The 12,372-nt window shown below is 37.9% G+C and overlaps 1 protein-coding gene across 1 annotated transcript; it reads right to left on the bottom strand.

Annotated features, from left to right (window-relative positions):
* Window positions 1-63: 63 nt before the first annotated feature.
* nipsnap1 (nipsnap homolog 1 (C. elegans)) lies at window positions 64-12,208 on the bottom strand. Its single transcript, XM_044026414.1, has 10 exons — window positions 12,052-12,208; window positions 9,174-9,301; window positions 8,590-8,635; window positions 5,274-5,368; window positions 4,850-4,920; window positions 4,553-4,693; window positions 3,501-3,532; window positions 3,257-3,351; window positions 1,773-1,856; window positions 64-859 (listed from the first exon to the last, which is right to left on the bottom strand). The coding sequence occupies exons 1-10, from the start codon at window positions 12,129-12,131 to the stop codon at window positions 795-797; spliced, it is 837 nt and encodes a 278-aa protein (XP_043882349.1). The 5' UTR covers window positions 12,132-12,208; the 3' UTR covers window positions 64-794.
* Between the last annotated feature and the right edge of the window lie 164 nt (window positions 12,209-12,372).

The following is a 12,372-nucleotide window of genomic DNA, read 5'->3' as shown; positions in this document are numbered from 1 at the left end:
GCCACAAAGAATATCAGAAAACTTGTTTTAATTATTAAAAAAAACACTCCAAAATAGTTGTAGTAGTTGACAATTAATTTAGTAATTGAACAATCATTGCAGCACTATATGTCACTATCATGTGTAGCACTTATAAACCTTTTACCCAGCAAAACTGTCAGCTTACTTCAAGTATTTCAGATAATTTGCATGACTTCAACTCCTAAGACCAAATTTTCTATTCCAAACAATACACATGAAACACATTCCTATGAAATGATCAACTTTTATTTTTAAAAGCATGATCATTTCAGTCCAGAGAGGAAATGTGCTCTTTAAGGCGCTTTACTCATCCCAATGTAAAATTTCTTCAGCACAATGGTCAGATGCTTCATTGATTGAGGTATATTAAAGTGTGATTCACAGTCATAGTGGTGAATCTCAGTGTGATTTCATTCAACGTGATTCCCATCACTGATAGTAAAAAAAAAAAAAAGCAGACCTGATAGGCCTGAGGAGATTCCTTCATGCTGAAAAAAACGTGGTCTATGACCATTGTTCATGATAAACAACAAAAAGCAGCATCTCGCTCTACATAATCATAATGTAGATTATTACACAATATGGAATTTTGTACTTCTAAACTGGAAATGGAAATGAAAAAAAATATGCACCAGTGCTGTGGAGAATCAGAACATACTACATACTTGGCAGTAACAGAGATCATCCAGCAGATAATATTGGATCACTATGACCAAGCTTTATCCCATTTTGCTCTGGCAGTAGATTGACAAGTTCTGGTCATTCACATTTCCTTATTGCAATGGTGAACCTTTGGTGGGGATCATTAGTCTAGACTCCATGTTCCTGATCAGAGGCACTGAGGATGGAGACAAAGAGAAACCAGTTAGACTTATAATCACTGACATAATTAACATTTCCATTAAAAATCAAGCTCTGAAAGTGAAGCAGTGCCCGGGTAAGAACATTTATTACATTAATGAAATAGCAATAAATGACTGAGGTATCCATTTATATCATGTTTATTGTTTTTGTGAAGCATATCATGGTAATCATTATAGTACAGAACAACCACTATCAAAAATATGGCACTATTGATAATGCAAAGCCTGCAAGACAATGAAGTAGTTAATTAGTGAAAAAAAACACCATAGATAAATTGGACTGTAGTATCACTATGTTTACTTGTCCATGCTGTGAGCTCTTTTCCAAATAATGTGCACCAACCTGCACTCTCATGTGTTTCTTAAACAAATGTCAAAACCTTGGCATTTATGCATTATTTTCACTCATCTTCTACCATTTTATCCTTCACATGAGGGTCGTGGCAATCCCAGCTGACACAGGGTGAAAGGCACGTTGTCCAACACAAGGCCACATAAGTACAACCATTCACTCTCACACTCACAACTACAGTCAGTGTAGAGTGTCCAATTTGCCTAATCCCCAAATCTGCAAATTTTTGGACTGTGGGGAAAAACCCGGGAGGACCAACACACACGGGAGAACATTCAAATTCGTTACTGAAAGGTTCTGAAAGGAAATGTGAAACTAAAGCTTTTTACATTAACATTTGAGCAGTAGAAATATCCAACCACCAAATATTTTGGAAGATCTGCTGTCTTAACTTCTAACAATAACCCAACCTCAATGGCAGCAGAAACGTTACAAATACACAGTAGTAGTACATCATTTATTAACACAAAAAAATACTGCACAGACAGTGGTGGTATATTTTAACTTGGAGGTATTAATATGGACATCATTCCTACCTGTGTAATAAACACTTGAATCCCATCCCTCCTTTAACCAAGCAGAGTTTCTTGTCTCCTCCCTGGACTGGAGGCTTTCATAAGCTGTGAAAAAAAAAATTGCCAAACTACAACAGAGTACAATGCCTTACATATGTATAAATGTGTCTCAGTCTCTTTTACACACTGTGCATCACAATGAATGCACTAACTAATCTGATAACTTTGATTATTCTCCGCAAGTAGAGTCAAATAAGCTGTATTTCTAACCCTTTTTCGTCAGCCATAGGGTTAGGTCACACTATGCAACTTTTGTAACATTAAAATAACAGCTTTAAAATAAGTGTGTGATGGGGTATTGTAATATGGAGAATGGGGCCTCTTCCTTCCCAGTTTGCCACTAAAACTCCTTCCTTCCACTCTGCAAGTTTGCTGAACAGGTGAATACATTAAGAAAAGTGTGCCAGATATCTCCAACTGCCAGACCCAGTTGAAACATTTGGTCTGTATATGTTAAAACAATAACAAACACCAATACATGTGATAAATAAATGATTTCAATCCTAATTTCACAAGTGAGGCTTATGCATATGCATAAACATATTGTTTTGCATGGGGGCATATTTAAAAGCAGTAAAACCAGTCATTCTGCCACTCCTGTTACATATTATTTTCCCATTCTTCAATTGTAGGCAGGTCAAATACCTTGTGATATACTCCATATAATAAAAAAAACAGTTGTATTGTTCTAAAGCAGTCATTTCCAGAGACTAGGCCGGGATCCAGAGTATTTTTTTCAAGCCCTTTACCTAAGATTTTTATTTGCAGTACATTTTTGAGCCACATGAGAGCGCTACTTCCCCCTCCCCACTACAGTCATAGTTTTGGTCATAACATTACATGATTCTGCACCCACACGCTTGGCTTTTTTTTTAAAGGGCCCAGCACAAAAACACAAAGGCCCACTTAAAACAGACTGCAGCTAAAGTTAGCCAAACAACTGCTTGTGATGCAACATACTAATAAGGGCAAATCAAAAACAGAACGAGAACTCTTTAGATGCAAATCTGGTGTTGTTATTCTACTCTGGCTTACTGGTCTATGTCTCTAAATAATGGTGTCTTGTAAGCCTCTTTGGGTTGGGCATAACTTTTATGTGTGGCCCATTCATAAAACTTAAAATCAAGCAGGCCTATCTAAATTCACATTAGCAAGTACATTTAAATGTACATTGCCTGTGTAAACAACTAGATATCCTGTTAAAATTACCAAAATGTATGTATTGTATGTTTAACGTATCTGTGTATGTTTTCAATAATACATGTATTAAATATACAAACATATTATATATCTCCTAGTAATTACCTCCTTAAACTGGAGCATTACAATGTCCTAATTGACCTTTTAGAACAGTGTTTACCACTTTTTTTGTTGGGTAACACTGTTCTAAAGGGTCAATTAGGACCTTAGAACAATATGGACAGTATATGCACTTATAAACTCACCCCACAAGTGATGAACGACATACAGGTCACCAATCTGTGAGAAGAACCCGCCCACTGCCTCGTTGTTCTCCTGTCTGTACTTGATTGCCCTCGCCCTGTGGCAAAAATATTACATCCAGGGGTATAATACTTAGTGATTACATAGAAAAAAATATGCAAAATGAAATATGAAAAACAATGGTATACGGTAGGTAAGGTACATCATATTTATTTGATGTTTTATATTAAACTTATTAAGGCTTACCAGTGGTTTCCCCATTCAATCATGGTTCCTGGCTGAAACAGACAGCAAGGGGCAAAATATTAACATGTTTTTACTGGAATGTGAAAAAAGTGTGGAGAACACACACTCAAGTGCTATGATACGATCCAACGTAAACCAGTCGACCCAGTACAACAGCAAAACAGAGCAGGTCGTCTTATGTCCCGCGAGAGCCCACATTCAAAACTGGAGCACAAAGATTTTTTATCATGTTTGAACCCATTCTTCTATTTCTGAAGAGCTAATAATGGGATGTAGATTAATGAGTACGTATAAGAAACACAGACAGCCTTGGAAGGACAAAACAGTCAAATGATTTAATATATTAATACCACACATTAGCTCACCTAATAGACATTGAAATGCAGTGCAAAGTCTTGAAAATAATGCAGTGAAAACACATCCTGTCAGAAGCTGATCTAAGAGCTGATATAAAAGCAGTCACTTCATTCACATCATTAGCTAACAATATACATAAACAGGCTGTTACGTAATGAAAAAAAAGTATGTTGTTGTTGTTCAATCAAACAATTTAATGACCATATAGTATTATCATTTCTCTATCACTTTATTAGAATACATCCAGAAAATGTGGGAAACATGTATGCAGTTTTAAAATATTTTTTTCACAGGGCAATAAAAAACAGCTTTATAGGTCAAAGTGTATATTTAGTGTGACCTACCCTTACACTTAAACAATAGCATGACTTTCTTGAATCTGGAGTGGAACCCTAAATGATGTTAAACCTGTTTGTCCCACTATTTCATGTTCAAACACATCTGCTCTGAAAAAAAGGTCTATTGGACCAGGTGTATTTATCAGATACATATGATGTATGAGTTGACAGCTTGCAAATATAAGACCAACTTTCAGTCACATCATTCTAAACCAAATGATTAAATTAAGTCCTCAATAGCTACATTGTAAAGGCTGGGAATAGAATAACTCCACAGAGAAGAAGTTCACATATGGACTCATTTTTAAATAAATACATGTAAGTCTTACATAAATATATTTAAGAATATATGAATACCTTGAGGTAATACGTGCGCATTTCATAGATGTTTGGTCCTTGCCTGGGCAGAGGTTCATTCCAAAAACTGAACTCCAGGAGAAGCTGGTTTCTTCTGGAAATCAACATTTTTGCTCTCTCTTTCCGAAACTCTAAATATTCCTGTCGAGGAACAAACAAACATGATTTTAATTGGGGGACAAACAAGTTATGTCATGCAGTGCCCTCTCCTAAAACTCAAATTTGTGAAGGTTGCATTTAAAACATTAGCCTCTTGAGTCAATTCCCCCATTTTGAGAAAAAGAGTTTGCAACAAACCTTGTTATTGTTCAACTTCTTCAGGCATTCAGTCAAGGCTGGGTACCCGCCTATGTATCTCCATAAATGCACTGCAGAAAAAGGACAGCAGGTGTCACTGCAGCACTGTGTCTGCACTTATACCACCCACACACCCTCATCATCACTTTTTACTGTCACTGACAGAACTTCAGTGTATATAATACAGAGTAAACTTTCATAAGCAGCAGGAGAGATGCTGGTGGTGAGTCATCTCATAGTGCCTGAGTGTCTACGTACATCAATCTGTGATGCTCTGTCAAACAATTTACTTGTAGATTGCGGCCACTTGAGGTTAAGTATTCAGGAGGTCTTGACAGTGATACATGGAGAGCACATATGACAACCTGGTACAGTGATGAATTAAATGAATACATTTTGTGTTCACTGTTCTACTGCAGCATACCAGCTTGATCCTGTTCTCCGTACCAGGTATTCCAGCTCCCAACCACCTCACACGGGTAGTCCTTGTCCTGATGGAGCCTCGTTTGCACCTCTGCCCTATAGCCAGCATCACACAAACACATATAAGTGGACACAATAATGACATTCACCAAGATGGCCAACTAGAAGCCATCTTACACATGATATTATTCCTGTTTTCTTAATGTTTTGCCAAATTAATCTTGTGATTCAGCCAGCAAGAATCTCATTATGATGTAATTATGATTGTTAATGGGGGAAACCCCACACTTTGCCAGACCTTGACTCAAAAACATAGAACCTTATACATTTTGGAATATGGTATGTATAAAATGCCCTGCCTACCATGCTCAGGTCTAGCAGGAGGAAGGAGGCTGAGGTCTAAATGAGTGTCAAAGCTTCTACCCAGGATAAAACAACAAACATCCAAGAATACACCAGGAAGATGACCCCCTGTGATGACCTGCTAAGTGAATGCCTCAGGTATCTGAATCTCAGCAGACAGGAAGAGCCAGAGAGGCAAACAACGAACGACAAAACCCTACAAATTGACGAAGTGAAAACGAAAGCCCAATCACAGTAAAAATGTGGAGACTCATTTCTCTCCCAACTTCCAAGAAACCACCAGCAACACATTAAACAAATCATTTTAAACATTAATTAAAAACAAGCACAAAATGTCTGCTGGTAGTCTGGCTGTGAGTGGTTTAAGGAAAATCCACACCAGCTGCGATGATTAGGCCTCTTATACTGGCTCCCGGGGATCCACCAAGACTCTCACATGCAAGGCAGTCAATCAAGCTTGCACACCTGCAACCCCATCACACACTCAGATGCAGACACATACACACAGTGAAAAGGAAGGCATGAACCTGGAGTTATGAGGCTTAAGAGGGCTGGATAATACCAGAGTGGCAAGAGATCAGGAGGAACAGCATCTAAGATCTCTGTCCAGAAGAGCATAGTCCGAGGAACAACTGAGATCCTGCGCAGAACCCTCAGGCGCCAAGGCCTCTGGTAGCTGGCATATTACATAATTATATCTTCCTGATGTTTCATCCTGGATAGTGGCTTTTACACTCATTGATGGCTTCACCAGAGCGAACATCTTTTGTGGTGTGTCATTAGAGTCATTATCAGATCTTCCAGATACAAATCAACATGAATCCGAAAATGTAAGAGCTACTTGAGAACTTAATTTTGTGGCATCTGCAGCTAGCATTGGCACGGGCACCAGTATTTCGGCTCCTGCCAATGAGCTGCCACCGATATTTCGGTAAACCACTAGTGAGCTGCCAAGGCAACTACTGGTATTTTGGCACCTGCCAGTGAGCTGCCATAGCAACTGCCGCTGTTTTACCCATATTAGTGCTATGTCCTTTTAATTTCCACTTCTTCCTCAGACCCTGATTAGCGCAACACTGGCGGGCCACAACCTGCTGCACCATCAACAGGTAGGCTAGCTGCAGAATGACAGGGTGTGAGAGGCTTGCACTGACTGACTTTTTATATGCCATGGCTTTTATGGCTTGATGACAATGATAATGATTGTTATGCATGGCATGTGAAATTTCAATTGTATTCATTACAGTGTCAATAAAGACTATCTATCTGTGTAGCTGTAATGAAGAGTCACCTATTCACAGTTGTGAATTTACAGCAGATAAGCTAAAATGAATTGGTTACATCAGTGCCTGCAGCTACTCTCCAATTGCATGCAGAAGTTAAATATAGCCTATTATTGCCAAAAGGTTTCCTTGTGACAGGATTTCATTGGCATTTCCTCAGGACTCTTGCTTCAACAGTATTCAAGAAAAAGGGATGTGATTGAATGACCAAAAATACGCAGTTAAATTAATTGGTTAAGTTTTTAGCAGCAGTATCAATCTCCATGCACATGGCACCACAGCCTACTTGACCTGCAGAGACACCTTGTGGTGGAAGCTGTACAACAAACGGCCACATTCACAAACATAACAACTTCAACATTAATACTAACTTGTGACCCCTGAATGTGAGGATTTTTTATATGCATTGCACAAAAGTAAAGGAACCACCCCCAGAGTGGAGTCTCACTTAAACCATACAAAACAGGAACTAGTAATGGACATTTAGACTTTCACATGAAATATACTGCACAGTTAACAGTGGTAGCCTCCTTAATAGGCTTGGTAAATCTCATGTTAGGGACTTGTTGATAATATTCTAGCATTACTTGTCATTTACAATTAAGATAAACCAATTTATATAATGGCCCTCAATGGAACCCACTGTTCAATCACATAACCATAGTTTCTTTTTGTAATGGCATTTGTATTTGTACCACTTAACTTGTTAATGATTCACTGTCGATTATAAGCAAGTTTGAATTATTAATTGGAACATACTATGACGTTGTTTTCTCTAGCAACCATGGTGTTAAATTTGAAATGCCTGTAATTTCCACTGACAAAGATTAGAGGGCTTTCATATTACATAGAGACAAACAAACATTCACTGTCACCCTCACACACCCCCACTGGCTATTTGACCAAAACGGAGAGTGAGTGAAGTGCTGTGTCCACAATCAACTGACCCAAACTCAACTGTAACGGTTTGGATTAAGCTGGACAGCAAAGCGAAGGCAAAACAGCCAATAAGTGCTCAGCACCTGTGGGAACTACTTCAAGACTGTTGGAAAATCATTCCAGGGGATTACCTCCTAAAGCGAAATGAGAGAATGCGCAAAAGCTGTCATCAAAGTATAAAAATATAAAACACATTCTGGTTTGTTTAACACATATGTGGGCTTTCATAGTTTTCATAGTCTTCACAAATAATATAAAATGACCACCAAATGAGAGAGTGCGTCCAAATTTTTGACCAGTACTGTGTGGTGTTGCCCTCTGTTGCTGCAGGAAACAACAGCGCCCTCTGCAGGCAAAAGTCATCACTACAACTGTTCAATTCATACTAACCCATGACCAGAGTTCTGACTGTACAGTCCCATCCACCAAACTGAAACACAGCTAAAAAAGCATTTATTACTCAGTACCCTATCTGTAACAAATTATGTTTACATGTCCTGCTCAGCATTACTTTTGAACCTGCTGTGCTTGAGTATCATGGAGTTAAAACACCAATCACAGTGTTCCCTCCTGCTCAACAAAGCTGCATAACGCAAGAACAAGTAATTGTGTTGCAGAACAATAATGAAATAGATACCATTCTCCCTATTGCAAGTCAGTGCAACATCAAATTTATCTTCAAAAAAATAAAAAATTGCATAGTGTTGCGTTAAAAGCAGTGAAGATACTCACTCCAGACTGTTGTAGGCTTCCAGGCACTCTGGTTTGACATTGTGAACTACAAAAGAAAGAGAGTCAGACTTATCAGAAATGGAAAATACAAGAAACAATCAAATCCTTCAACAAGGTAATTTCACACTTGAATTCAGCAAAGTCTAAAAAAAAAAAAAGATTTCAATACATTATGGTGTTCAAATTGAAATCCCTGCATAGTGTGATGTACGCCACAAGGAAGATCAAAGCTCAGAGAGAATGATAAATCTCTCCACATGAGATGGATACAGTTATCAGTCACCACAGACTTCGGTTACAGACTTGACACATGAAACAAGCATAGTATATGTTGTGGCTGCCTGTAAGAGATTCATGTATAACAAGCTGAAGATGTTACTGTTTTGCTTGCTTAGGTCAAATAGGTCAGTCTCAATTCAATTCATGTCATTTATTTCTATGCTTTCTGCGGGGAGAAATGACTGATAGATTGTTGAGATTTCATTACAAAATGATGCAAGTGCATCAAGTCACTTTGGGGCGACCTCATCTTCTAAAAGAAAATAAAGCCTCCCTTGTATGCAAGTAAAAGGTCTTGTGCCTACATTGAATTTTATACAGGTTGCTGGTCTCCTTCTTTGACAGCAGGTTGGAGTGGGCATCTTTCCTGGCATCGACGTTGTGCACAAATAAGGAACGGAACCAGCTTTTGTCGCTGCTCTCTGAAAACCTCCTACACAAAACAACATGAAAGAAAAGTTCATAAAGGCTCAAAGCTACGACACAGAACACAGAAGTTGTCAACAGGGGGACAAAAAAAAAGTGCAAAACTTAAAAAGGAGCATGAAGATGTGCATGGCGTGTCGGCTACAAGACAGTCATGCTAATATGCTTTGATATTTTAAAAACATGCATACGGTATGACTGAGTGGGCAGAATGCTGTAGCTTGTGTCTTTGGCATAAAACTACTTTCACCCACTCCAGAGAATACAAGTGTAATATCATCCACTTTGTGAAATACTGTAACAATCCACGAGGCTGCTTTCACAAAATACGCATGACTGACTTTTTCTAAAAGTTAAAAAAAACAAAAAAAAACAAAGAAAAACTGTGTTATGTTGGACTTAGTGGAGCTCTTCCAAGCACAGCAATGTGAAGACTACAAAAGTGGTATTATAGCAAAAATGCTCCATTCTGAGCTCTGATATGCTGATTTATGGCTTAAAAGTCACACTAACATGCAACAAATATCATGGCAATTTAGATTTACAGTAGTAATTATGCATTGTTTAACTTTTTAAGAGGGGGTTAAACACTGTCCTTTGCAAGATAATTCATCTGGCACATTTCTATACAGCAAAGCAATTCAAAGTGCTTACAAAAAATACAAAAAGGCTCCACTGATTTAAAGTAAAAGTGGGTATTTAGTAAGGATTGAAAAAAAAAAGTTAAATGGAGAAATTGGAATCAATTAGAAAATCAGCAATAAAGATTACAGTGTTAAAAATAGTATGCGACTTAACAAATGGCCGTGGCAGCTGCTCCACTGCATGCTTACACAGAATATGTCCGCTGTTATGCAGCGATAAACAGAGCTCACAGACTCAGCTGGACATCAAATACAAGGACATTTTATCGACTTATTACTTAGACGTCAACATTGACCCAAATTTAAGTGTTGCACAAACAATAGCCCAAGGAGAGCAGTTGGTATAAATTTGCTTACGGATTAGGGGGGCAAACAGGTCTTGTACGTCACATTTTATTTACTCTTACATATGACTTTCAAGGTCTGTTAATCTACAAACGCTTTCTCAACCTTTAGTTTTCATTTTGAGATTTGCAAACTTTCAAGGTCAGTGGGATGTATATTTCAATAATCTCACGGGCCAACAGCTTTAATCAGGAACTATAATTAGATATGAAATTCCCAGGGCACCCTTAGGAAAAAAGACAACAACCCTGCGATGTTGTATAGTGTTAAAAACATCTTGTTGCATGTTAGGGAGGCTCAGATTGTCACAGAACAAAGTTCAGACAGAGGAGCTGTAAATGATTAATGGTGGCTTTGAAAAATGCCTTGTAAAAGTACAACACAATGTAACACAGATACATCTATCAGATTAAAATCAGTAATCTGACAGGATTAGGAGGAGCATCTTGGTGATGTAAGTAACTTGCATTCAATGCGTTGATGACTTTCTATCCCAGAAAAGGGGGTACATTTATTGTCATTTGCAGAGATTAAATTAGATAAATACCAAATACCAAATCTGTCTTGCATTTTCAGAGGTGTAATCTACACACATCAGAGATAATATCCACATACAGATCAAATCAGATGAGACAGTTTTGTTCTTGAAAGCGAAACACAAAATGGATTTTTCATCCCAAAGTTTGTTTGACAAAGTTCACTTTTTTTGTATACCTGTTTAATAAATGTGATATAGATTTTAAAATACAAAATGTATTATTGCACTGCAGTGCAGACACAGTGCATATTGGAGAGACATACCATGTTTATATGAGTTAAGCGATAGTGTGTATGATTTATTGTCAATCCACTGTTCTATGCATCCTGTCAGCCACTCAAAATGGTATCTTCCATAGACAAAGCTATATTGGCCAGGCCTAAAATACATAGTAACATGTGACACTGACTGAATCCTAAAACATTAGGATTATTTGAGCCAGGCTTCAACCTCATTTTTGATCTAAAATAGCTGTCTACGCAGCTGGAGATACTAGTGATCTCTATGTGCAGTCATCATTGAGAATACAAATACATTATATATATATAAAATTAACTACACCATGATACAGCCTACTGCAATTAACGTCACTTAACACCTCAGTGGTGTCCTGTAGATTATACTACACCATTCAGTTGTGAAAAAAAAGAAAGATATTTTTAATTAAGTACTGGGAATATTTATTATAAATAGATGTCAATACTTGATTCACTATAATACAGTTTAGTGGAACCAGACTCTCACTGACTCAACTGTGAGTCATCCTGTGATTTGTTTTTGAACATTGTTTTGCTTTTTAAATTAATATAATTGATTCCTGGGAATTTCTATAAGTCATAAATGTCAAAACATTCACTATAATACAGAGTAGTGGCACGAGACTCTATTTACACTTCATTGTGTTCCTGTACTACACCATCCAGTTTTCAAAAAAGGCGCCTTTACATTATTTCTGTGAATACTTATTAAAAGAGTTCCTTGTTTATGCTTATATAGTTGGAAAGTAGATTGATTGATTAACAGGCGTTTTTAAATGAAGAAATTGTTTATAGGAAAAAAGTACCACATGCACTATTCAAGTTGCCAAAAAGTACTTTGTGGCTCAGGGGTTAATTTTGCTTTATTGAGTTAAGTATAGCCCACTCAGCCCCACAGATACAGGTATTTAAACAGGTAAAACGGGCTGACAGGTGTCCGTAAACTCACACATATAACTCCGGCTAAACTCACCTGCTCGCCCGGTGCACATTCACTGAAAATCGGAGCATCGTCTTACGTCCTTTAAACCACACACAGGGAGCCGCCGCCATGTCTCATAGTCGAGTAGAAAACGTCTTCTGACACGTAAACAATCCAGAAGGGTTAATGTTTACCCCACTGCTGTCTGTCACTGATCAAATTAAACCCATCAGCACCGTTTCAAAACACACACGTGACCGAGTGACGCAGCACGCAGTGATCGAAACGCACGATCGATCGATCAGACCCGAGTAGTTGAGCGTGAAAGACAAGATGACAACGTAAACTTTACTTCTGAAACTTTATGTCGAA

This window comes from Solea senegalensis, linkage group LG5, assembly GCF_019176455.1.
Source record: "Solea senegalensis isolate Sse05_10M linkage group LG5, IFAPA_SoseM_1, whole genome shotgun sequence".
Taxonomy (NCBI): Eukaryota; Metazoa; Chordata; class Actinopteri; order Pleuronectiformes; family Soleidae; genus Solea; species Solea senegalensis.
This window is presented reverse-complemented; position numbering and strand designations above follow the sequence as displayed.